The 24,507-nt window shown below is 43.7% G+C and overlaps 1 protein-coding gene across 3 annotated transcripts in view; it reads right to left on the bottom strand.

Moving 5' to 3' along the window:
* SPTBN1 (spectrin beta, non-erythrocytic 1) overlaps positions 1–24,507 on the bottom strand; it is a 139,556-nt gene that overhangs the window by 4,936 nt on the left and 110,113 nt on the right. For 2 of the 3 annotated variants that reach the window (XM_034953145.3, XM_008956253.5), the window contains exons 18-32: positions 21,620–21,766; positions 20,185–20,448; positions 19,318–19,542; positions 18,754–18,843; positions 18,296–18,577; positions 17,507–17,637; positions 15,579–15,783; positions 14,780–15,154; positions 10,900–11,144; positions 9,545–9,683; positions 8,755–8,839; positions 6,707–6,903; positions 5,487–5,599; positions 4,754–4,817; positions 59–297 (exon numbers count right to left, since the gene is read on the bottom strand). In XM_034953145.3, coding sequence (XP_034809036.1) covers positions 59–297; positions 4,754–4,817; positions 5,487–5,599; positions 6,707–6,903; positions 8,755–8,839; positions 9,545–9,683; positions 10,900–11,144; positions 14,780–15,154; positions 15,579–15,783; positions 17,507–17,637; positions 18,296–18,577; positions 18,754–18,843; positions 19,318–19,542; positions 20,185–20,448; positions 21,620–21,766 — 2,801 coding nt within the window. Of the gene's footprint in view, positions 1–58; positions 298–2,442; positions 4,818–5,486; positions 5,600–6,706; positions 6,904–8,754; positions 8,840–9,544; positions 9,684–10,899; positions 11,145–14,779; positions 15,155–15,578; positions 15,784–17,506; positions 17,638–18,295; positions 18,578–18,753; positions 18,844–19,317; positions 19,543–20,184; positions 20,449–21,619; positions 21,767–24,507 lie in introns of those variants that run through there. The other variant, XM_057301307.1, reaches the window with a different exon arrangement.

The following is a 24,507-nucleotide window of genomic DNA, read 5'->3' on the forward strand; positions in this document are numbered from 1 at the left end:
CCTTATCCCTTCACAGGCTGACTTCCCATCTTACTGTGGCAGCCTCTGCTGCTGTTACCTGCTTGAGGCTTTCTTATTGTGGGCCTCCCACTCGTGTTTCCGATTGAGGAAGCCTTCCATCTGGGCCGAAGGTGTCTCCTGGGTTCTGGCTGGTAAGGTGGCGGCACTCTGGGCTGGGAGGGCAGTCTTGGCTTTACGATCAGAGGTCGGGGAGGGGATGGGGCTGGACTCTTTAGAGCTCGTCCTTTGTTCTGTAGCGCCGTTGACCATTTCGCTTGTGTCCACCGTTTCTGCCATCTAGGGACAGCGGAGAGGCCATTCAGCTAACTCCGTGAGCCATGGGGGTGACCACATACGCTCTACCTGACTCGCACATGTGGCTGTGTATAAATGCCTGGCACAGATCGAGGCAGTACAGTAAAACCATTGCACACCCACAAAGCCAGCTGGACATCAAGGACATTAGAAGGTGGGAATGGATTAATACCCGCCCATTTACAGGGAAATGAGAAAAGCGAAATGCCAGTATGAGTTTTACTGCACTCTATTCCTCTGATCAATAAATATAACTCAGATCATCTCCTCTTATGGTTACTTTAAAACAAAAAGACAACAGTAACAATCACACATATTAAATATGAAAGAGAGTGGACGTTATACAGCAGCCACCTTACAACCAAGGATGCCACCAGAAGGGCTGGAAGTTTAAGCGAAAGGGCATTCACAAACAGACCGATAGACAACTCTATCAGAGCTACATGGCATTCCCCCAGAGTAAGACAAGGAAAGACCTTGGTTCCTGAAAATGCTCTCTGGCTCTCCTCCCCCTCCCCTCAACACATTGTCATAAACACATGCAGAAATTAGGACGACAATCATGCATTTCACGTCTACCATCCCAGTTAGACTTTGGAACTTAAGAGCTGGAAGGAAATGAGGCAAGTCAACAAACATCAATTTGACCACATCTGCCGAAGTTGTATCGTGAGTGGGTTGTAGTTTGTGTTAAAGGAGCTGGAAAAGCCAATCACAGTCACTCAACACCACACAGCTATTTACCCCCAAACAAAGACAGAACCAGGGCCTTCCCCATCACGGGTTGGTTGATCACGGTGCCTTGCTGCACTGAGACGAGAAAGCCCAGAGACAGCCAGGCTTCCAGCGGCTCTGACCCTTCAGGCTGGAGACGTCTTCGGGAGCGTTCCTTCCCAAGCTCATTTAAATTGTAACCCTCATGGCTTTTCGGCTTTGGAAATGTAGTAGGGTCTTGATTCATTATCATTTTCAGCCTGTGTACCATCAACTGTGTACCATTAACTGTAGCAGCCCCTGGCTGATACACCCAGGGTGTGCGATTAGCGAGTTACTAAAGCTGGGTGTGGCTGACACTTTAGTGGATTACAGACAACCTGCACCCCTCGTACACAGACAAACATGGAGAAGTCAATGGCACGCTCATTAGATACGTCGCCCACCACTGCTGCCCAAGACCAAAGTGACACCAAATTAGCAGTAACAACCTTGACAAGATAAACGGTAGACTGGCCACCACCATGTGAACACCTGGATCTGTAAACTCTTGGGAACTGTATCTCTCACTTATTAGGTCTTATCTTAATGGCTGGGCCCAATGCTTGATTTTGAACAAAACTAATTTTGGGGGGAAAAAGGGCTAAAAAAAGCTCTGGAAGGAGGGAGAATCACAAGTTTAAGTTATGTCTATGCAAACTATCATAATTAGCATCAGGGCTGAGGGAAGACTAGAAACTATGCAGTTTAATGGTGGTTTTGATTGGAACCCTTTACCCTCATGGCAATGTGGAAAATGGATTATTAGGAAAAAAGACTTGTGGGGGTGTGTGTGCGCACAAGTGCTGCATGGTGATCACCAAGGCCTTGCAAGTGACAGACTGCAGACACGTGCTTATGAGCAACAGACTACTTAAACCATTCTCTCTCTTTTCACTTTTAAAGGAGAGTTGCAGGAGGGGAAATGGCCAAAAAACAAAACCCTGAGTCAAAATAATGTGAGTGGACTTTAAAGGTGACAAATCTTCTCTAGTGTGAGATTTCGGAGACTTCTGGTGAGGAGGAAGTATGAGTTTGGTCTGGAAGGCCTGAGCCAGGTGTGAGTCCAGAGAGACATGGGGTTAGTATGTAGAGAAACCAGGATAAAAAAAAATTTAGTGCTGCAGGTTTGACTTGAAAGCTGCTAGTGACAGCAATGACCTGGGTAGAGAGATGTTTCCTTGAAAACGGCTAAAATTTATCATACTTGGTCAGACTGCAAGGTAGATGAAGGCCAGGGAAGCCTCTTCTGAGGATAATTCTGCAGCAAAAATTTTTTCTTTAGAGTTAGAAGGAAAGAGAAAACCCCAAACCAGTATGCAGAGATCATTAATGTTTATGCAAATGAATCACTAACCAAGAAAACAAGGAAAATAAAAGGAACAAAATGAATTTTAATGGACATGTGCTTTAAGCATGCCAACAGACAACACACCACTAGAGACACACATCAAAAGCAATCACAGTGCTATGATCAAATGATGGGTACATGTGAACACATCCCTCGCAACCCCACCCCCCACGTTGCTTCTCTTTAGCGATTAGTCCAGAGTGCTTTAGTGGCTGGGCACACCCGAGATACTTAAATCAGGAGGTGAACATAAATGCAACGTGACAACTAGTAGCACAGAAAACACCTGATTGGTTTTCAAAGTGCACGAAGCAATGCTATTTTCAAGTTCATTGAGTCTCTGCGTCATCACTCAAAACAATAAAAATACTTTTTCTTCTAATACAAGCCAATTGTAATTAAAATTTTGTTATGACAAGCTACATTTAAAAAGCTAGATAAAAATAGGCATGATAGCAAATGCTAAAAACATCATAGCACTCCTTTCTTGTGTGCTTATGTGGTTCCTTTTTTGGAGGGTCTTCTAGATACAAAAAGTGTCAAATTGGGTGTCAGTCCTGATGATACAAAATTTAAACACACACATATATATATATATGAAAACATCACATATATACATATAGATCAATGAAACACAAAATGTAACTTGGAGCCAGAAACACACATTAGAGCTCCCTAATGACCAAAGACAAAGCAGAAGTTTTTTTTTCTAAAATGAATTTTGATGTGTTTTAAGGCAGAGACCCAATAATGATGCATACTACCCCCAGAACATAAGAAGCTTGGCATCTATCTATATACCCATCTACAGTCAGAAGTAGATAGATATGTACATAGAGATAAGGAAAAACAAATAAGATGCTATATGACGTTATCCTGACAAAAGAAAAAAAAGACATGCATCATGAAATAAAAAGACAAATCAGACTTAACTCATGGAGAACACATATCAAAACAGGTTTCTGATTCCACTAACACATCTAAATATGGCAAAAGAGCAAGTGAATGTCTCACAAGGTTTTGATGTATAATATGGATTTGATTTTGTTTTTATCGGTACAAGGAAACCATCTCTGTCACCAGCTTTTATTTCTAAGGAAAAGGATTTTTGTGAAAACATTTTCAATTCCTGCTGGTGGCCTGATAGATACCATCCTAAAAGCTTCCTTTATCAGAGAATTCCACAAAAAGTCTTGAGAAAATGAACAATGAATCAGAAGATTAATCCAAGATGTACAGTGGAGTCTGTCTACAGAGACACTGACATGACTTCTGAAGCCAGGGGGCATACGAGCGCTCCCAGGCACGGTCCACCAAGTGCAACGTTCAAGTAATCAGGATGAACCACAATGGCTTCTGTTCCATTTGTTTGAAAAATTAAAACAGTTTGACACCCTGAAGTCATCGGCTGAATGGAGAGGCATGGAAGTCTGTGAGGCAAGCTTCTAAAACATGCTGAGAACGGCTGTCACCTGCCGCGTCCCACGTGCCAGCAGCACTGACAGGGAGCGAGACAGAGGTGGCGGCAGCAGTCAGCGGGCACTTTACTCCTGAGGCTGGCTGCAACATCTGTGCAAGGAAGCCTACAGTTTTCAATTCAGGACTTGGCAGAAAAAAAGAGAGGAACTAGTTTGTAAAAAGTAATAAATGACCCAAGGGTCTCAAAATGTATGAGATTGTGTGCCTAAAATTAAAATAGCTTCCAGAATATATCTGACTCCCTTTTTTGTCATCTTCAATAAATGAATGCATCTTTCATGGAATGTTACACAGCTGACCTTAGGTTTTAATCTTATTACAGAATGTCTCCCTCCTCATACACCAGTCTTCCTAGTTAATAGTAAACTACTATAGGTTAATAACATCTGTAAAGGGGGCTACATATAGCACAGTACTGTGCCCTGTTAGAATAACTGAATGTGTCATACCTGTTAGATTCTAGTTTTCTTCTTCATTATGCTGTAATCTCATTTAATTTCATTTCAATTACTCATGTAAGGGTTTCGCTGTAAAATCTTAATAAAGTAAAAAGCTCACAATAAATAAACAAAAAATAAGTATGCTGCTTTAAGGCAAGTGGGCATCCATCAGTTAAGAGACTCAAACATGAATTAAATGCAAACAAATATGAAACCAAGGAAGGCTATGAATTAAGTAAAAATTTTAACATTTTGGGTGAAGTGGAAGCCAAAAAGTCAAAACCCAGAGGATTTGGAAAGGGTGATTCTTGACAAATGGTAGTGAACTTCACAGTCCAGACCATGGCTGGTCACTGGCTGTCCGTCTGCTATTAAAGTTTTTGTAGTTTTGGTAGGTTTGAGAGCGGTAACTAACCCGTGGAGATCCCTGTTCAGCTGGCAAACCGTTTTGGGAAACTTGTTCTCCTTTTGAAGTATCCCTGTTAGGGAAGAGGGGAAAAGGAGGAAGGGAAAGGAAGAAGAGGAGAAAGAGGAAACAGTAAGAAAGGGTGGGAGAACATCATCACTCAATTTTATTACGTGCAACCCTTTCACATAATTTAATTCTTTTTAAATCTGAAACTTCCAAGTGTTTTAAATAGACTCTAGACAGAAAAATACGACTACAGCAATGCCCTATGCCCCGCCCCACCAAATAAAGGCAGCATTAGAGGTTGCCATGGAACTCTTACCATAGCAAAATAATTAGCCCTTTGGAAGTAGAGAATAATTGCTGCCCTCTGTGTGAAGTTACTTAGAACTCTCAAAAAACGCATCACCACAAAATCACTGGCCTAAAATCTGGGCAGTTCACTCCACGCATTTAATCATATGGAAGTTCTGAGCATCCTGTGTGTGCGCACACAGGATGAGAAAGGGCACTGTCTACATTCTACTTCTGCCACCTACATACCTATGTGACTGTGGACAAATCAGTGCCCTCCAAGGTTATTTAGGGATAACTGTACAGCCTTTAAACAGTCTACGGAAGCAATCAGTAGGCAGGGCATGTGGTTAGGCCTAGCAATGCAAGGCTTCAGAAAGATGCCCCATAAACCTCATTGGCCACCGAGGCTAAGGGCCCAGCCTCTGGAGCTGCTGGGACTCACCACTGCTGCTGGGACTCGGCTTCCTCTGAAACCTTCGTGCTCGGCTCGGGAGAAGGCGGCCGCCTCTTCCTCTCCTCTTCCTCTTGCTGTCTGCGCACTTCCAGTAACTCCAACTAAGAGAAAATAGAGTGATGTTTGGTAGAGTCCCAAACTCTGCCTCTTTTCAGAAAAAGGTTCTAGGAACCCAGGAAGTCCTCCTGTCTAGTTTGCTAAACTGGACCACACTGGACAAGAAGCTCTAACATCCTGAGCCAAATGGAATTAGGTTCACAGGAACTGCAGCTACAACCTAAAACTACAGGAAATAGTCTATTCCATGGGCTGGCAAAATTCCTGTGAGTTGTTTGTAGGACCCCTGGGAGCTTGGGTTTAATTTCTAAAGTAACTATGCAACTCTCAACTCTGCTGAGGAGAAAAGTACCTGAGCCTGAGGGTTCATGCTGGACTCCCCAGGAGAGCTCAGACAAACACCAGGGACAGAGCTGCAATAATTCTCAAGGAAGCCGCGTGTGCTGTGGTGGGGATCTGTGTTCAGCCAAAACCCAAACAACACATTAAAAAGCCACAGAATAGTCTAACTGAAACAAAGCCATTTCATGAGTCATATGGATGTACCAGAAGTACTCTGTTTTAACACAAATGTATGCAGGTACATTTTAAACGCCCAGAACTGGAAATCAGAAACACCATTTTTGTACACTGCAAAGGATCAGCTTTCTACCAGGAATGCAAAAGTCTTGGGAGAGGAAACACCAGTGCACAAATCCTATTCTAAGGCCTTTATGTTGACAGAAGAGGGGATCAGGAATGGGGACTTAACAACAGGCTAGGATTAAGCTTCCATTTGATGGGAATTCTAATTCTGAAATTCTGAAGAAAATTTTGAGGCCATGCCCCCTTGAAAACAAAGCTTTTATGAGATAGGGGAGAATGAAAGATTCGAAGAAAAAAGCAAACACCACCAATCAACCCCCAGGCAGGAAGCTACTATAAGGGATCATAAATCCAGGTGCCCAGGATGTGACTGAGGAGGTAACAGTCCTGACCCTCTCCCTAGGTCCTGCTCCACAGGAGCCACCCATTTTAAGAAGATCTTCACTACTTGAAAAAAACCCAAAAAACAAAAACAAGCAATCGTGTGAATTCCCTGGTCTAAGAGGCAAGCAGGAAGAAAAGGCTGCCCAAGGCACCAACAGGCAAAGGGCCCAGCGGCCACTTACTGTAGTCAGCCTTTCCAGGGCAGAGAACCTCTCATCCCAGGTTGCTGCAGACTTTTCAAATGCCTCGTGGCGCTTGATGAGCTTCTCCACCTCGTCCACGCTCTGGCCTATCTCTCGGCTGGATAGGTATGGCTCCTGTCCAAGCAGCCAGGCCTCGGCCACACTGGCGTCTCTTGAGAACTGATGGACCTCCAGAACTGCACAGGGTACCATGAGTTAGTACACGTTGACCAGGAGGTGCCGGGCAGTCATATGGCCTCACCTCTTGGCACTGCTGCCCTCTGGTGATGGCTACCTGCATAACCAGTCTATCGTCTACTCTAAATTAGCCCTGTCCAATGTAAATGTAATGTGAGCCACACATGCAACTTTGACTTTTCCAGTAGCCACATTAAAAAGAGTAAAAATAAATAGGTGAAATTAACTTTAATAGTGTATTTCACATAATATGTATAAAATTATTACAACATGTAATCAATATGAAAAAAACTATTGAGATCTGTTATAATCTTTTTTCTTCTAAATCTAAATCTGATGTGCATTTTACGGCACACATTCACTGCACATCTCAATTTGAGACATTTCAAGTTCTCAAGAGCCACACGTGGGAAAGCAGCTATCATACTGCCCAGAGCAGGTCTACAGTGAACGCTCTGTTCACTCGGCCCCACTTCATGAGCTAAGCCTTCAGACACCTGCAGGAATTCACAATCTACACGTAGCCAGATGGGCAGGCATTCTTAACTCGCCCTCTTTTGGGCAGTAGTTGTGTTTTATTTTGGGGGGTTTAGAGGGAGGGAAGGATATGGGAACACTAAGATGGTGGGGACCAAGGCTTTCGCTCTGTTTCATTCTGTTCTTCCACCTGTGAGGAAATGGAACACTAGTTCCACCATAGTTATGAGAAGGTAGGTTAGAACCAGGCTTTCTGCTATAGTTAACATTGATTTTCACTTCATTTCACGCAGCAAAGCCTGGGATCACTGAGGTAAAAAATGGACTGTGAGCAGCGTTGGTGTCCCAAGGAGCTGGCTAGCTATCTGCTTTCCGCACCTCAGTAGCCCCCAACACGACTACATGAAGAAGATGCCACCTCTGCACTAGGGACTTACTGGCTTTTCAAGGCAGGGACTGTGCATGTCATCACTGTGTCCCTGGTGTACAAGCTGGTGCCCGGTTCAGTGTGTAATGTGGGTTTTGCTAAGCTGAATGAAACTGCCCCACAATTCTCAAAACATACAGACCAAATCCTCCTGCAAAGAATGGTCAAAAAGTGGGATTTATGAGGGCTCTGGGCCCAAAAGAGTGTGCCGTCAAACCTCTCAGAAAAGGCCCTTGCATTTGGTTTCTAGTAAACCCCCATAACTTGCATAGATGGAGTTAGAACATTAGGACAGAGCCCAGAACTCCAACACAGAATGGCAAAGCATGGTAAGCAATGCTAGAATTGCGCTGTTAGTGCTCATACCAATTATGAAATGCTATTCCTAATACTGTACATTATAAACCCTGTATTAGCTCACATATTCCCTTATAAAATGAGAATTAAAAATAGAATCTAATTCACAGGGTCACTTTGGGGAATAAACACAGAAATACATTAAAAAACCACTTAGAACAATGCCTCATTCACAGCAAAATTTTAATAGATGTTAGTTTTTATTATGTTATCGACATTCCACTAAGAGCACCAAATATGACTTAATGAGATCAACTTTCCAACTTGATTCTGTAGTAAGAATTCTTGAAGACAAATGGGGGAGAGGGCTTCTATCTGTATTCTCCCAGGGAGGTGCCCTCTGTCATCCCTAAAGAACATCCAAATCCCACCTATGACACTGAGATCAATCAAGAGGTGAAAAATGACTATGCCATAGGAAGCTTCTTAAAAGTAGTATTTACCATGAAATGGTGAAACGGGGCACTAAAAAGGCATCTACAACTCAAACAATCTTTAAATGATAACATTAATGAATTAAAGCAAGAAAATAAACGTGCATGTTTTCCATTGATACCCAAAAGAGCAAAAAGATAAACTACATCCTTACTCAGTCTTAACCATTCCCATCGGTCTTCCCACTTGTCGATCATTTCTTTCCTCTTTTCAGTCAACTGCAGTAATTTTTCCTTGATCTGTATGAAAAAGAGGATCCCCGGGACATCTTAATGGAATGCACCACATCCTCTTGATGGGGTCATTTTATACTAGAAAAATACATTTTCTGCAAAGACCACCATTAAGCTGGGAGATATCTAAGGACTGCTCAGTCTGTCTGAGGACTGGGAGAGGAAAGAAAAGCATAGCACTGCTCCTTCCAGAAGGGGCTGGAGGAAGGCGCGGAAGCCCTGCCAAAGCTGTTTTGTCGTGAGGTGGCTCCCTGCGGCAAACACGTTCAGGAGAGGGACAGCAAGACGGACAAAGCCCTGACCTCTTGGAGAGGATGCCCATTCCCATGCAGGGGGCCACACACGCAACTAATAATTTACCTCTTTATTACCACCATCCTAACCAGAATCACCAACCATGCACTCAACAGCAAACTGATCTAGGGCACAGTCAATGGACATTGGCGTCACCTAGAAAGAGTACTGACTGGGGAGGATGCGGAGTCCATTTTGTAGCCCTCAAAAATTGTCTTCTGTGCCAGAGATTTACCAGCCTGGGCCTAGAGTCTTGCATAATTGCATTATTCTAGACGCACAGGAAAGGAGTTTTAAAACATATGTTTGTGTGTATAAGAATGTAAACACAGTATCTCTGACACACACATACATATAAAACAAAGTCATTTTACATCTTGACACCAGCTGCAGCTCCAAAGCAAAGTAGCAACCTACCTCCTCAGATGCATAGTGTTTTCTCGCCAACAGGGATTTCCCAAGTTCAATGCAGGTTGTGAAACTGTCATTACGTGCATCAATTTCAGCTTTGATGCCTTGATGATTATTCATTAAGAGTTCAACAGATGATACATCCCTAAAATTAGACAAACGATGCCTCCGTTAGGAGATCAAGCTTTTCAAAAAATGTGTAGGTTTTAAAACACACAATTAATTTGAAAGAAACTGATGGCCTTGAAAGAAACTGATGGTCTTACAGGTCTGAATCACTCCCTGAGCTTAGGCTGGGCCACTGGAGCCAAAGCACAGTGACAGCACAGTTCAGTACCAGCCAGGTAACCCAACTGTAGAACATGGCTGCTTTTGTTTTTGTGTGTGTGCCTGAATAATTCAAAATGGTTGCTAGGTGGGTGCCAGAAAAAGCAATGGTTTTCTGTTCAAACTTTTACTTTGAAATGCAAGTCAGAAAGACTCTCTTCTAGAAAGTAGAGAAGCAGCAAGAGGTGCCGCAATCGCACCTTGATGAGTTAGCTGTCAAAGATTCAGGATGTGCATATCAAAGAGCAGCTAACACGGTCTCCTTATTCAGACACAAAAAGATACACAGGATGGGAACTAGCCTAGACAGCAGTGACCAGCATGGATCAAAACCTACTGATCCTGATCCAGGAAATACAACTGCTTCAAAAATATATATATCATAAAAAATCCCTTTTATTGCGGCATAGTTTCTCAATTACAGTGGGGGCTGGAGCTGGCAGAGGGGTGAACTGGAGGTTAAATATGTACCTGTGTGTTCCTCTATTAACTTCTCTTCACTAATTTGCATGAAACAAAGCCAAAGATACAGGACAAATATTAAATAATAACCCAAGGACACCATATTAAAGCAGATGTTGAGGGTGACACCTTTAGTAATGTGCATGGAAAGGGATAGAGTGGTCTTTAATCCAAAAAGCAGGCACAGAAAAATAACTCAGAAAAGTCATCTCATTGCAAAGACGGGGCAGTTAGTCATGTCCAAGGTACGTGGCTACTTGAAGCCCAAGGTCCTACTTCAAGCACATATGTGGGCAAGAGGGCCTGAGTGACTGTGGGTCAAGGGAGCCAGGAGTAGGGAGAATGGGACAGGCTTTGATAACCTCAGGCTCCCACATTCCCTGGTGATGGTGTGCATGAGCCAAGTGCACGAGGCAAGCAGTGGTGCCGCACTCCAAGCACCGCCCCACCCCCGCTCTGGCCTTGAAGCGCTCAGGCAGGAACGCTTTCAAGGCTCCTGCTTCTCTCTGGAAGACTCCTGTGTTTTAACCAAGGGCCAATAAGTCCAATTTCCTTTGGGCTGAAAGTGTTACCTTGGCTTCTCCTGGGCCTCGATCTGCCGGATGACATCCTCCATCCAGAGCATGAGGTCGCGCACCATGCTGAAGAAGCGGAACTTGTCCCCTGTGTCCACCAGCCGCACCCTGCGGCTCTCACAGGCGTCCAGGAGGGACTTCCAGGCTTCCAGGACCTCGTTCTCGCGCTTCTGGATGTCGTCGGCCTTGTCACCCGCATAGGCCGCCTGGAGGCGGGCTGCATCCTCCTGCAGCTGCCTCACCTGTGAAGCCATGTGGGGGATGAGCCAGGTCAGCCCATGGCGGCCTTCCCACCATCACCCCAAGCCCTATTCTGTTCTGCTCATACACTAAAGGGAGCAAAGAATCAAAATATGGCCCATGCCCCTTAAGGAGCCCTCAATTTCACTGGGGAGATCCAAGTCACAAAAACCCGTTTTCTATAAATCTGTTCAACTACATTATTAAGTTCTTTATGAATGATAAAACAAATGAAATGCTACAGGAAGATAGGCAGGAGAGTTTAGTCAGGGAAAGTCCCCTGGAGGCAGCCTGGGATATCTGAGTGGGACATATTCAGACACAGTCCAAAAAATAAATACCTAATCTGCTATCTCAGGGTAAAGATAAATGTTTTTATGATGAATGGGAAACTGCCATGAAGAGCACATTTTGAAAATGACTTCTCATTGCTATGTGAATACAATGTATGTATCGCCTGTAAGAGTTCTCACCGTGGGACATTTACACTCAAAAAGTATAAAAACGTGGTACCCTATGTGGTTAAAATAACTAATTAACGTTAAAGAAGGTGAAACTTGAAATAGCCAAATTTCAACAAAAACCTTGCAAAACTAAAAATATACATTGAGAATTGTGATTTGGTAAATGGAGCCAATGGTACACTTCTACTTACATCTACATATTTTGGTTGAGTTATCTTTTTCAGCTATGACAGTCATAAAAAAAAGAAAGAAAGAAAGAAAGAAAAGAAAAAAACCAACAAACCAACACAGAAACTGGCATGAAGAAAACATTCAGAAAGCAGGAAATGCAAATGGGTCTTAAACATGAAAAGATGCTTCATAGAGATACTGTAATGTGTCATCTATTAGTTGGCAAAAATCCAAGTGTGATGATATATTTGTCAGTGAGCTCATTCTCTGTAGACAGGAGTGTAACAGACTACAGCTCCTACAGAAGGTAAATGGGCAGTACCCATGAAAATTATAAATGTGGTACCTTCTGATTTTATGATCCTACTTTGGGGAATTGATCCTACATATACATTCTTGCATATTTAGGATACGAAATATGCATAGATTATTTACTGCAGCAGTGTCTGTAAAAGCAAAAGACTGAAAATAAAGTGACTATCAGTGAAGGACTGGTTAAATTAATGATGGTGCATCCAGCAGGAGACTCCTGTGCAGCCATGAAAAAGAACGAGGAAGCGCTTCTGTGTAGTCACACGAAAAGCACACCAAGATGACAACGAAGTGGAATAAACAGTGCAGACAATGGGCATAATATTTTTCTTCTGTAAAAACAAAAATAAGATTACACTCTTACCTTTTTTTTGGGGAACGGTATATGTCTTTAAAACTGAAGCTAATAATTGCAGCTAATTTTATAGTTAAATTTTCTCCTCTTACATGTCTTATATAAAGTATGTAACATCAGTAGTGCCATACTTGTGTACAATGTCTAATTAAAGGCATACACATATAGGGGAATGGACACACAATCATCACGTACTGATAAAGCTGCGTGATCAAAGAAGTCCGCAGACAACTGTCCTGGATTATGAGAGCTTTTAGATGTCTATGAGAGTAGAATATGGAGAAATGCTAAGTGGGGTAAAAGCGGGGGCGGGGGGGACGGACAGTAGTAGGGCTTGTGGGGAGGTGGATTACTGACCCCTGATTGCACAGAAGCACTTTAGGTGATAACAGGTTAAAAAAAGAAAAAAAGCAGTTTCTGCAAGAGATGCAAAGAAGAACCAACAGGCTTTGGTTTCCAGTGTGATTTGATTTCCATATCCTAAAGGATTTTTGGAAATATTCTTTGATTATGGCTCAGGTTTAACTCAAATTACAATGAGCAAATTCCTAGGAAATTATCTGAAAAGCTAATTTTCCTACACAATGAACCATATTTTTCAAAACACCTGTTTCTGTGTCTCTGGCTGTTTTCAATTTGCTCGCAATAAAATGTAAGGTACAAGAGGACAGCAAAAGTGAAAATTTCCACAAATATGAACTATTGCTTTGCATAACCACTCAAGACCTCCATCAGTGCTATGTGTCATTCCCACAGCTCCCGTGCAGAATGGAGACAGTGGCACTTCAAGTTGGCACAAAAGGAAACAACCAAAGAAGCAGCACCATGTACTCCTGGGAGCCTACACCATGAGCCTTCCCTTCTGCTCTGTTATTCTGTGAAAAGAAACCCAGATCAGGTCAATACCTGCAGTAGGACACACATCCTTTTCACTGCTATAAACATCATAGCCCAGTGGGTATGGTGAGGTGCAGACTATCAGACTCGAGGGACGAGATTCCCACCCTGGATGTTCCGAGACCCTTCTTTGGCTTCCTCATCTCTAAGTCTAATGAGGCGAAGGGATTTAATGAAAAAATGAGAGAGCAACTCCACTGTCTCTCAAGTGTCTTGCAGTTCTAAAAGTAAATGATTTTAGAGGTGCAGAGGAAAGACCTACGTTGTCAAGGTGTTTTCTAATTCTATCTCTAGGTATCCCATGTTTCCCTAAACTTTTGTTATATAATAATAATTAGAAAACATTTCTAGAGATCTCACTATGTCATATGTTTTGCACCTCAATCCTTAAACTATTAGGGAACCAAAGCTTAGAGAGGTAAATTAAACTTGCCGTCATAGTGACAGGAATTAGGAATTAAGGGGAAGTGAGAGAGAACAACTATCAAGGTGGTCCCTTCATAGAACAAATCCCAAAGTATACCAAAGCTATTTAGAGGCTGAGGCACTAGACTGGGTCAGCCCAAGGCCATATCTGGGTGGCCTGTTTCTGTAAATAAAGATTTACTGGAACACAGCTACGCTCATTCATCTTCTCACTGTCTATGGCTGCTTTATTCTACAATGACAGAGGGCAGAGCTGCAACAGAGAGTATGTATCTCATAAAGCGAAAAACACTATTTGGCTTTTAACAGAAAAAGCTGAGATAACTTAGATACTCAATATACTCTTAACAACAAGAACCCTTGACATAATCAGGGATAACATCTTTAATAAAACTGGCTTCTTCTCTAGGGCCATGAAACTTAGAAGAAAAAAAAATACAATTTGTTTTTCAACTAAAAGGCATAAGACTAAACAAGAAACTGTGCAGAGATCAGAAAGGAAACTAGAGAGTGATTACACTAGATTCTGTTATATTGTTACTACTTTGTCAAACATCTTTTAAACAAAGTCTTAGTGCCAGTCATTTCATACTGGGGACGAGGCATGATAAAATGTCAGAATCCTGTTTTTTTCTTTTTCCAGACATATAACTTAGAACCTGGTTGATGAAAAATAGTAAAATATTATTTTGGAAATTGTTCTGGACGGATATGCTAACATAATAAAAACACTTGCTGAGGCCTATAACTTGCAAACATCTGTGTATGCGTCTGGTTTATTTATTTTAATCATGGGGGCACTCATCTAATGTTCACAAATGTGGCAAACGTAGACCTTTATGGACTGATAAGTTCTCCCAAATGGAGCACTATTACAAAGTGGGTACATGTATGTGCTTAATTGGGGCAATTCTTTTGAAGAGCCAAGGAACAGGGAGATACTTACAGATGCCCAAAGATGTTCTATGGAGAAAAAGCCTCCCCAGCACCCCTGGGTGGCTGCCATACCCACCTGTGTGCCCAGAGCCTGGATGTCATGCTCAAATGTAGTGTGCATTCTCTGTAAGGTCTCCACTGTGTTCTGATCTCTCCCAAGCTCCTCAGGGAGTTTCTTGTGTTTGTCCTGTATACGCCCAAAGATCTCCTTGGCATCGTGGTAAAACTTGTGCAGTTCATAGGAAGCGGCAAGAATCTGTGTTCTTGTGTCAATGAGCTCCAGGAGGTCGGCCCAGGCTTCATTGAGGCCATCCTTCCATTCAGCGATGGTGGCGGCATCTGAATGTCCAGAGTTGATAAGCTCATCTGCCAGGTGATTGACCGTGTCCACGCGCTCCTGCCCAATGTTCCCGGTGTCTCGGGCAAACTCCCGGAATCGTTCTTGTAACATCTGAAACGGGGATGGGTAAGGAAATCAGTGAGCCCACTGTGAACTCTGTATTTCTTGATCACATGAATACCCTTTGGAAAGAAACTGCCTCTAAGCAAGATGTAGCCAATAATACTCATGACTTCAGAACAATAGATCTTAGCTCGAGAACCTCTTAGCAACTGGGTTTCCTTTCTTGCTCACTGCAGCAGACTGAGACACTACCTCCACCTCTTTTTACTACCGGAGGAAGGGGTGCACAGAGAGGTTAGCCAACCTAAATGCGAGTCACCTGCTTATAAAAGAAACACCACCTTAAAACTAAACCCCAAGACCTCTGATTGGAGTCCAGGGCATTTTATCTGCTCACAGACAAGGAATGCAGATGGCCTTCCACACCATCACTTACTGCACAACCAACTCATGCACTGCCTCAAGTACTTGCCGTGACATGCTCATAGTCCTGTCCCAGTTCATGGGACCCTGCGACCACCTCCCTCTCAGCGATCCACTGCTCCAGGTCGTCCACCTCACGGTTGAGCTGGAATAACCTGTGTCTCTCATCCAGCTTGCCTCTTCTCTCTTCAGCAAGGTCTTTCAGACCAGCGTACAGTTTATCCACTTTGGACTGCCGCATGCTAATGCGCTCACTGAAAAAGAAAAGGAGCAATGGGGAGAAAAAGGATCTTAAATGTCAAGTTTCTGCAGGGGAAAAACAAATGAGGCGGAGATAATGGGAGAGCATATTACATCATATTTCTCAAAGGAAACTCTGGTTAACCCACTTAGCATGAAAAATAAAATTCTGAAATTGGCCACAATTTGAAGTCGTGAAGAGCCAATATGTAAACAAAAGAGCCAATATGTAAACTAAATTCACCTATCCCTACTATTACACTAGGGATGGGTAGTGCCTCACTCTGCTGCAGTGAATAGTGGGGGTAGGCGAATTTAGCGGGGAAAGGGGAAAATTCTCTCTGCACCTCTGGCTCTGCAAATCAGGATTTCCTTTGATGTTACAAGTTAATGCAAAATCTTCCCAGTCAGGAAGGTGACATAAGAGAAAATAAGTTAATGCAAAATCCAGAGTGGTCTTGCATTCTCTGGTACCATGCTGCCAGAGGGACAAATGACACAGCCAGTGTGGCACGCAAGGCCCTCTACCTTCTCTGGGCAGAGGGCCCATCCTTGTTAGGAGGGCTGGACCGGCTGCTCCACCTCATGATTCCCAGGTGCGCAGTCAGGAGACTGAATCCCCCTCCCTCCAACTTCTCCCCAGAGTGATGGTCTACAAACCAGAATATCAGAGACAAGGACATGTTGGTGCCTATCCCTGGAGACTAGGAAGGCCACTTTCCTGGGAATCCTGATCATGAACATCTTAAGAACCTCCTACACCAACAGAGCCACTGACCTCATCTCCCCTAACCTGCCCTGGTTAAATGCACAAGGCCAATTCCTTTCCAAGTCATAAAAGGCATTTACACAAAAATCCTAAAATGACTGCTTTGGAAGTTAATACAGGGGCCTGATGAGTACCACACACTCACCTCTTCTTTTTCCTCGAAGGTGTTCTAATCACTTGATATCGAAGAGTTAGGAGGTGTTATCACTTTGTTCTTCCTGGGAGCCCCTTCATTTTACAGGTCTATGCATTCTTGTCTAATGCTCCTCTTAAAACTAGTAATTACTTTACTAAACTGGATGACTTTTTCAACCCAAGTGTAAGTGCTATGACTATCTGTATCCACCATGCAAGTCAACCTGTACTTCTGATCATTTTTATTTTTTTGAGACAAGGTCTCACTCTGTCACCCAGGCTGGAGTGCAGCAGTGTGAACATCGTTCACTGTAGCCTCAAACTCCTGGACTCAAACCATCCTCCCAACCTCAGCCTCTTGAATAGCTGAGTAGTACAGACGTGTGCCACCACACCCAACTGATTTTTTGTATTTTTTGTAGAGATGAGGTTTCGCCACATTGCCGAGATTGGTCTTTGGCCCCCTGGGCTCAAGCAATCCTCCCACCTTGCCTTGGTAAAGTGCTGGGATTACAAGTGTAAGCCACTTTACGTTGACTGCCCAGCCTAGTCAACCTGTACTTTTGACTCACGACACCAATATTCTTTCAGGAGAGCCTTGGCCAACAGGAGATATTTAACCCACAAGAGCAATTTCCTAATATAACAGTTCACCCATCCTAATCATGATAGGATGTTTTAAATGATGGGTCTGTTTTAAAAATGCTTCTCAAAGATTTGCCTTACCAGCAAGTCATGATGAATGCTGACATTTTCTTTTGGTGGGGGTTAGCAAGAGACCCTAACTGAGAGGAATCGAGAGCCGGGTCTCACGCTCATGAAGCAGCGCTCACCTTTCAGGATGGCTGTCGGCCACCAGGGCCCGGCTGGTCTTGGAGAGCTGATGCACGGTCTCTGCATAGTCCTCCACAGCTTGTTCTAAGATCTGGTGCTTCTTCAACATGGAGACAGCACTCTGCTCATCCTGCAAAGACAGGAGAACATCACAACCATAGCGGTCCCCTCTGGCCCTACACCACCTTAAGAAGTGACAGACCAGCTGCTCAGCAGGGTAGGAGGAAGGATCAGTAGAAAGAAAAACTCCAGAGGTGCAGTACGGACAGTGGAACACAGAAGTGTTCCAAGAGCTTCCATAGGGACTGGACCACAGAAGCCTGTGCAGAAGATAAACACAAGGAGAACGCAGAATGAGCAGAGCCCCTCTCAGAGAAAAGCTTGGGCAGACCAAGTGTGCCTGGTTCGCTGGAATTCCTCAAGGTCCATCAAGTATGTAAATGGCAGCATTCCTGGAACCTTGCAATACTTTCAAATTGTCTCCAAGCCATCCTGTATTTTGTAAAGTTTAGGGAACCTATAAATAGACAGCAGGAAGGACTCTGGCATATTTCAAAGATGAAAGGATGAACCTGTTCTTAATGGCACACTAGGATTCAGATAAGAAAATGCTGCACCAAAGGGAAATCAGCAGCTGGATTTCAGACACCTTCATGCACATGGTGTCCCCTTAACACTCAAAGGCTATAAGGGAAGTTTTTATAAAGACAGAGCCGCCAGCAGAAAGTAAGCCCAGGGTTTGAATCTGAGGCTCTCCTGGGACAGGGATGCTTCCTGCCTCCTCTCACCTTGGCCTTCTCCTCTGACATCATGTACAGCTCCTGCTCGCTCATCCAGGCTTCGGCCTCAGCAGCGTCAAAGTAGTACTGCTGGGCCCTGTGCGCCTCCTCCAGCCGCCTGTGGCGTTTCTCTGTCTCCTCAATGAGGAGACCCCACAGCTGCTTCAGGTCGGCAAGCCTCTGTCTGATGGCCTCAGCGCTGAGGCTGCTGCTGTCAGTGACGATGTTTTGGCTCCTCTCAAAGATGTCGTCAATGCGAGGCTGGTGCCCCTGGATTTCTTTCTGGAGGGTCTGGAGGGAGCGGAAAATACACACAAAGGCTTGCTAAATGGCAGCCGTCTGCTGCTTATGTCAAGCTGTTAGGGCCAGAAAGAAATAGCAAGGCTTCAAAGCTCTCTGCCATTCTCAGTCTCATAATTTAGAGCAATTATTTATCAGACAGAACTAGCTTGAGCAGAAAGGCTTACCTGATTTTTCTTTATTAACAGCTGCACAGTCTGGAGGTTGTGGCCATGATCTGTGGAAGTTGCCAAAGGCATCCTCTCTCCAACCCACAACTGGGAAGAATTTTAAATAAGTGGTCAGATCCACTCAGAGGAACAAATATACGACACAAACGAGCAGTGAGGGGCAGTGAGGGACAGCAAGGGTAAGCTTCAGAGAGTGCTCAGCCCCCTTGGGAGGGCTGTCTGGGGAAGCACGCCCTTGTTCTCCGAGACAGGGCTAGGGAGAGTCTTTCCAACTTTACCTCATCCTCAAGGTCAAACTCACTGTGAGTCCTCATTACTTTTAAAAAGTCTGTTTTAGGGCCATTAAAATCCTACAGTATCCCTAGACAACGTGAGAGGACCAATGGAGTTACATTTAGGGTGAAAAGGGAAAGAAACTTTAGACCATCCAGAGCGTGGACATTGGCAGCTCAGCTTGCCAACGTGGCCCAAGGTGAGGTTGACTGAGAAGTGAGAATGTGGGCTTTAGCACAGGCAAGGGGGCTCGTGGAAAAGCCATGTGTGCAGCAGGGGTCGACTCACGATCTCGTCCTCCACATCCCTGTTGAACTGATGGATCTCTTTGGAGGCCAGCAGGTTATGCTTCCTCTCGTTCAAGGGCTCCAGCAACTCCATGAACTTGGTCTGCACGGTGAGGCGCTTGCTGTCCACCTCGTCGGTGCTCTTCCCTTCCTGACTCAGGGCCTGGGCTTGGCTTTGGAGCTCTTCGATCTCCTTCTTCCGCACTTCCATCTGATTCTCCAGCATCTGAGGGCAGAGAAGCAGCCTCAGCGCTCAGCACAGACTATCTTTTGCAGTGACTGGCTCTAAGCAGAACTGCTGGGCCTGGGACTTGGCCACACCGCAAAGCCAGCCATGGGAGCCACTCGAACATTTTGCCACTGACTTGCTTTTCAACATCAATGGAACTGTTTTCAAGTAAATCTGAGGTAAATTCATTTGCCCTTAAAGCCCTCTATGGTGATATAATATAAACAGTTATTTTTATTATCTATAAAGTGCCTTGAACAACTCAGGTAACTGTCACAAATCAAGATGTTAAACAACAAAGTATGAGAATATTTCTTTCGTGTAAAATGCAGAATTGAATGAAATGAACATTTATTTAACTGTTAAACAGTGATAATACCCATTAACTAAGAAAATTATCAATCCCATACACAGACAGCCAACACCCAATACTCCTAATACTGTGTCTTTCTAGTCTGGACAAGTGTCTTTCTATTCTGGAAATGTTCTACGATGCTGTTAGAGCAAGTACTTTTCTGGGTTAAAAATGCCTTCCCATGGAAGGTGGACTCCTGATAATGCAGTGGGTGAGAAAAGACTCTAAGGACTACGGCTGTAAAACAGAAATACACCCAAGTCCATGATGGCTTGTCCACTTGCCTGTTGCTTTTTCAGCAGGATATTGACACTGGTCAGGTCTTTGCCATAGTCATCAGACTGAATCTGACTCTCTAGGCCGTGCAGCCATTTGTCTAGATCTGCACAGCTCTGGGTGAAAAGTTCGGCCTTGTTTGCATCAAAGAGCCGCTGGGCCTTTGTCTGGGTAGTGGATTCAAGGACTTCCCACATTTTATGTAAACCAGTGAGTTTCTCCTTCACCACAGCTTCCGTCTCAGGCTTTTCTGAAATGAGCTGCATTCCTTCCTGGAAAACAAAACCAACATGGTTGTAAATAAACAAGTTTGCTACAGAAAAAATGTCACTGTGAAAAACAAACCTAGGACATTTGATCTGTGATTTAACCATTCACTCAATACACACAGTCTTTCCACATGAAGTTACTGCTCAATAAAATCAACAACGACCTAGGTTGTGTACATTACATGGGTTTCATGGGAATTAAGCAATAAATGTTACATGCTGAAATAGTTTCAACTGGGGCAACGGAATACTGAATGCTAATAACGTGACTTCATCTCCTCCATTCCATGACCAAAGATGATATACAACACATAATTATTATTATTATTATTGTTATTATATTGAGACAGGGTCTCGTTCTATCACCCAGGCTGAAGTACAGTGGCGCGATCTCAGCTCACTGCAACCTCTGCCTCCTGGGCTCGTGCCTCAGCCTCCCCAATAGCTGCGATTACAGGCACATACCACCAGGCCTGGCTATTTTTGTATGCTTCATAGAGATGGGGTTTCACCATGTTGGCCAAGCTGGTCTGAAACTCCTGGCCTCCAGTGATCCATCTGCCTTGGCCTCCCAAAGTGCTGGGATTACAGGCATGAGCCACCGTGCCCTGCCAACACATTATTTTAACCGTGAAGAATCTGAAACACTATAAAAAGTCTAAAAGGAGAGAAGTGGGGGGAACTCCATATTCATCTTCAGTTATGCTGCCCAGAATCTCTCTGTGCAAGAATAACACATCACAGTAATTATTATAGCGCCTGGTATACAGTAGTCTCATAGGAAAAAGCAATTTTAAAAAATATGTATATATTTAAAATTATGTGCAATCTGTCACAGTACAACACAAATAATATGATCAAGACAGTGGAATCCCTGCATGAGAGCTCACAGTCCATCAGCAACAGCAGATGAGAGGCACAACAGAAACTAAATGCCTAGTATTCGTTCTAAGATAAATCAAGCATTTTCTACTAACTGGTTGGGTTTCTGCTTTTTTCCCTTTTGATGGGTTGAAGTCAGGAACCCGTACATGCAAAGGGAGCTATTACTGGCTGTGTAACTTACGTAAATGTACAGATAAGATCAGATATGCTGGAAAATGTGCTAAATAAAGGAGTTTATTACTACCCTGTTTGTTTTCTCACCATGGCCACATCAAATGTTTTAACTCACCTTCTCGATTTTGTCAAGCCATTCTTTGTTGGATGCAAGTTCTGCCATAAATGCTTGATGCTTCAACCATTTACTGTGCAGATTTCTGGCTTCATCGTAAGACATGTCCTGGGCTGTGAGCATCTTCTCATTGATCCAGAGAGACAGCTACAGAAAGATCAGAAGGATTCAGAGATTGTGATCCTAGACATCAGCCTTTTTTCCGCCTGGAAAGGGGTGTGTTTATGTCATATTATGCATACTACACACGTTTCCATGGTGACAGACAACCAAATATTTAACTTCACAACTCTGACCCGTCATGACAGGTGTCCATTAGATGGAGCTTGTACCTGAGCTCTGCTCCAAACTATATCTAACATTCATTCCAGAAGTACAAAAGCTCTATAAGCCAGTTTTCAAACTGTTTGGCACTCATAACTGGCTTTCCCCAAAAAAGGCCCGTGTTTAAAATTCTACCCTAACCACTCCAAGACATGACTCTTTTTCTCTTCCAAATACCTGTGTCAGCTATACCATGTTAATCATGATTGACTTTTACTCCATTTGGCAATCCTTCTTACTCTCTTAGTTCTTTTTATTAAAAAAAAAAAAAAAAAAACTACTTATTTATTACCTCCCCCTTTTTGTGGGTGCATCGAAGGGAATGCAAAAAGGCATAAATAACTTGCTCACTGTGGGGCTAAGGCAACAATCATGCCCTTTCAATGTTTCCTTCAAGTTTGAGTCACCTTCACCTCTTTTTCTATAGCCTCTAGTTCTCTAAAGAACCTTTCATTCACACCAAGAACACTTCACAGGACTTGATTCTGAGACCCAACACGTCTGCTTGGATCTGAACTCTGGAGAGCCGCACAAAGGCTGCCGGCCACTGACAGACCTGATAAAGGAGCTCTCTTACTGGGGTCAGCCAAACGCCAGGGCCAGACCCACTTTTGCTGGCTTCCATCCCGAATCGGCCCTGGCTCATTACTGCCTGCCTGTAAGGGCCATGCCAGAGTCTGATTCCCACCCCATTTGCTTTGCTAACCTAGGAAGAGCTTTTTGTTTGCTCAGGCTGAAGATACACAAAAGAATGCAGAGCCAGCCTGGAATCAGAAGTAACCAACTGAAGGGACCATGTCCCTTCTCCTGAGTGACCGTGAGAAGCCCACTTTTACACCAGTTATTGTCACAACAAATTGGCACCTTAAATCCTTCATGGTTCTACCAACAAAGATCTAGAAGTGACACATAAAACCAGTAGAAGTACTTACAGAATTAACATTTCCAAGGCCCTTCCACTCCCGCTGTGGGCTGCTGCCAGGAAAGGCTCCCCGAGATTTGTTTTTTGGAAATGATGTCAAGGAGAGCGACGTGGGTCACAGGAGCCCCCTGGCTCTGAAAGTGGGTGAACTCTTGGGCACTGTCCCTATTCTCAGGCTATTCACCACACAGGGAATGGGGCAGGGGGCGGGGGTGGGAGGGGGTTAAAAGCAAAAGGTAGTGAGATTTTTGATGTCACTCTTTGTTGAGGGAAAAACTAGCAAATCTCATAAAGCCCTTTGTCATCAAAGACCATGGATCTATTAGACAATAAAGGCACGCACTTCCTACTTGGAAATAATTATCTATGTTCCAGTTATCTGGGCAGCTAAAATCTGAAAGACTATGGCTATTCAATCTTAGGGGAAAAGAAGTTAAAGTAAAACTTAATGACAAAATTTTTCCCAGTATTCTGTACATACACACAAAACAGAAGGCATTTACTGATTCAAAGTGCCAAGGACATTCACATATTTTCACTATTCATAACCACTTACCCAAGAGGGATTAAAAAGAGAGAGAGAGAGAGAGAGCGCTACATAAAAATCAGAGGCTTATAAACAAATCTGCTCTTTGCTGAACACATCATCCTACAGATAAAGCATCATGCGATACAGCACAATGAAATGGATCTATGGAACTTGCTAGTTCATCAGCACTCTGCAACCAAAGCTACAGTTATTATTTGTGGGCATTTACAAAGGTCATTTAAGAATTTACTCATTCTCTGCAGAAAAGAACACTGTGCAGACTGGAAAAAGATAAGGAAAAAATGCTTTGATCGTTGAATTAAGCTAACAGTAAAGGACTAACTCACATCCCTGTACCAGACACATGTAGATATACTGCCTTCCTGGAAAAATAAAAATCAGTTCCAGAGAATAGGTGGTGTAATGTGAGGACATACAACACAAAAGGAATACCTTTAAAATCATTCATTCGTTTTTCAGGATATCACATTAAAATAACACTACGGGCCAGGCGTGGTGGCCCACACCTGTAATCCCAGCACTTTGGGAGGCCAAGGCGGGTGGGTCACTTGAGGCCAGGAGTTCAAGACCAGCCTGTCCAACAGGGTGAAAACTCGTCTCTACTAAAAATACAAAAACTAGCTGGGTATGGTGGTGCATGCCTGGAATCCCAGCTACTTGGAAGGCTGAGGTAGGAGACTTGCTTGAACCCGGGAGGTGGGGGCTGTAGTGAGCCGAGATCCCACCACTGTATTCCAGCCTGGGCAACAGAGTGAGACTCTGTCTCAAACAAAACAAAACAAAACCACTACAAAGATGATGATGGTCTCTATCTTTCCACTGTAACTGGGAATAGGAGGGTCCCTGCTCATTCCAGCATACTGTATATGCCAGCATACTGTATTGCTGGTACAATAGCTGTCCTCATCTAGGTGGTGTTTACGGGGGTGGTAACAGGGGCGGATCTTACAATCCACACCTTCTCTAACCAAGGCACCCAACAAGGAAGGAAGCTGAACAAAGAGACAAACCCCTGGATTCCCCATACCTTGAACAATACCAACATCCTGTAATAGTATTAAATTTGACCTCTGAGTGCTCTGTAAATATCTA

This window comes from Pan paniscus, chromosome 12, assembly GCF_029289425.2.
Source record: "Pan paniscus chromosome 12, NHGRI_mPanPan1-v2.0_pri, whole genome shotgun sequence".
Taxonomy (NCBI): Eukaryota; Metazoa; Chordata; class Mammalia; order Primates; family Hominidae; genus Pan; species Pan paniscus.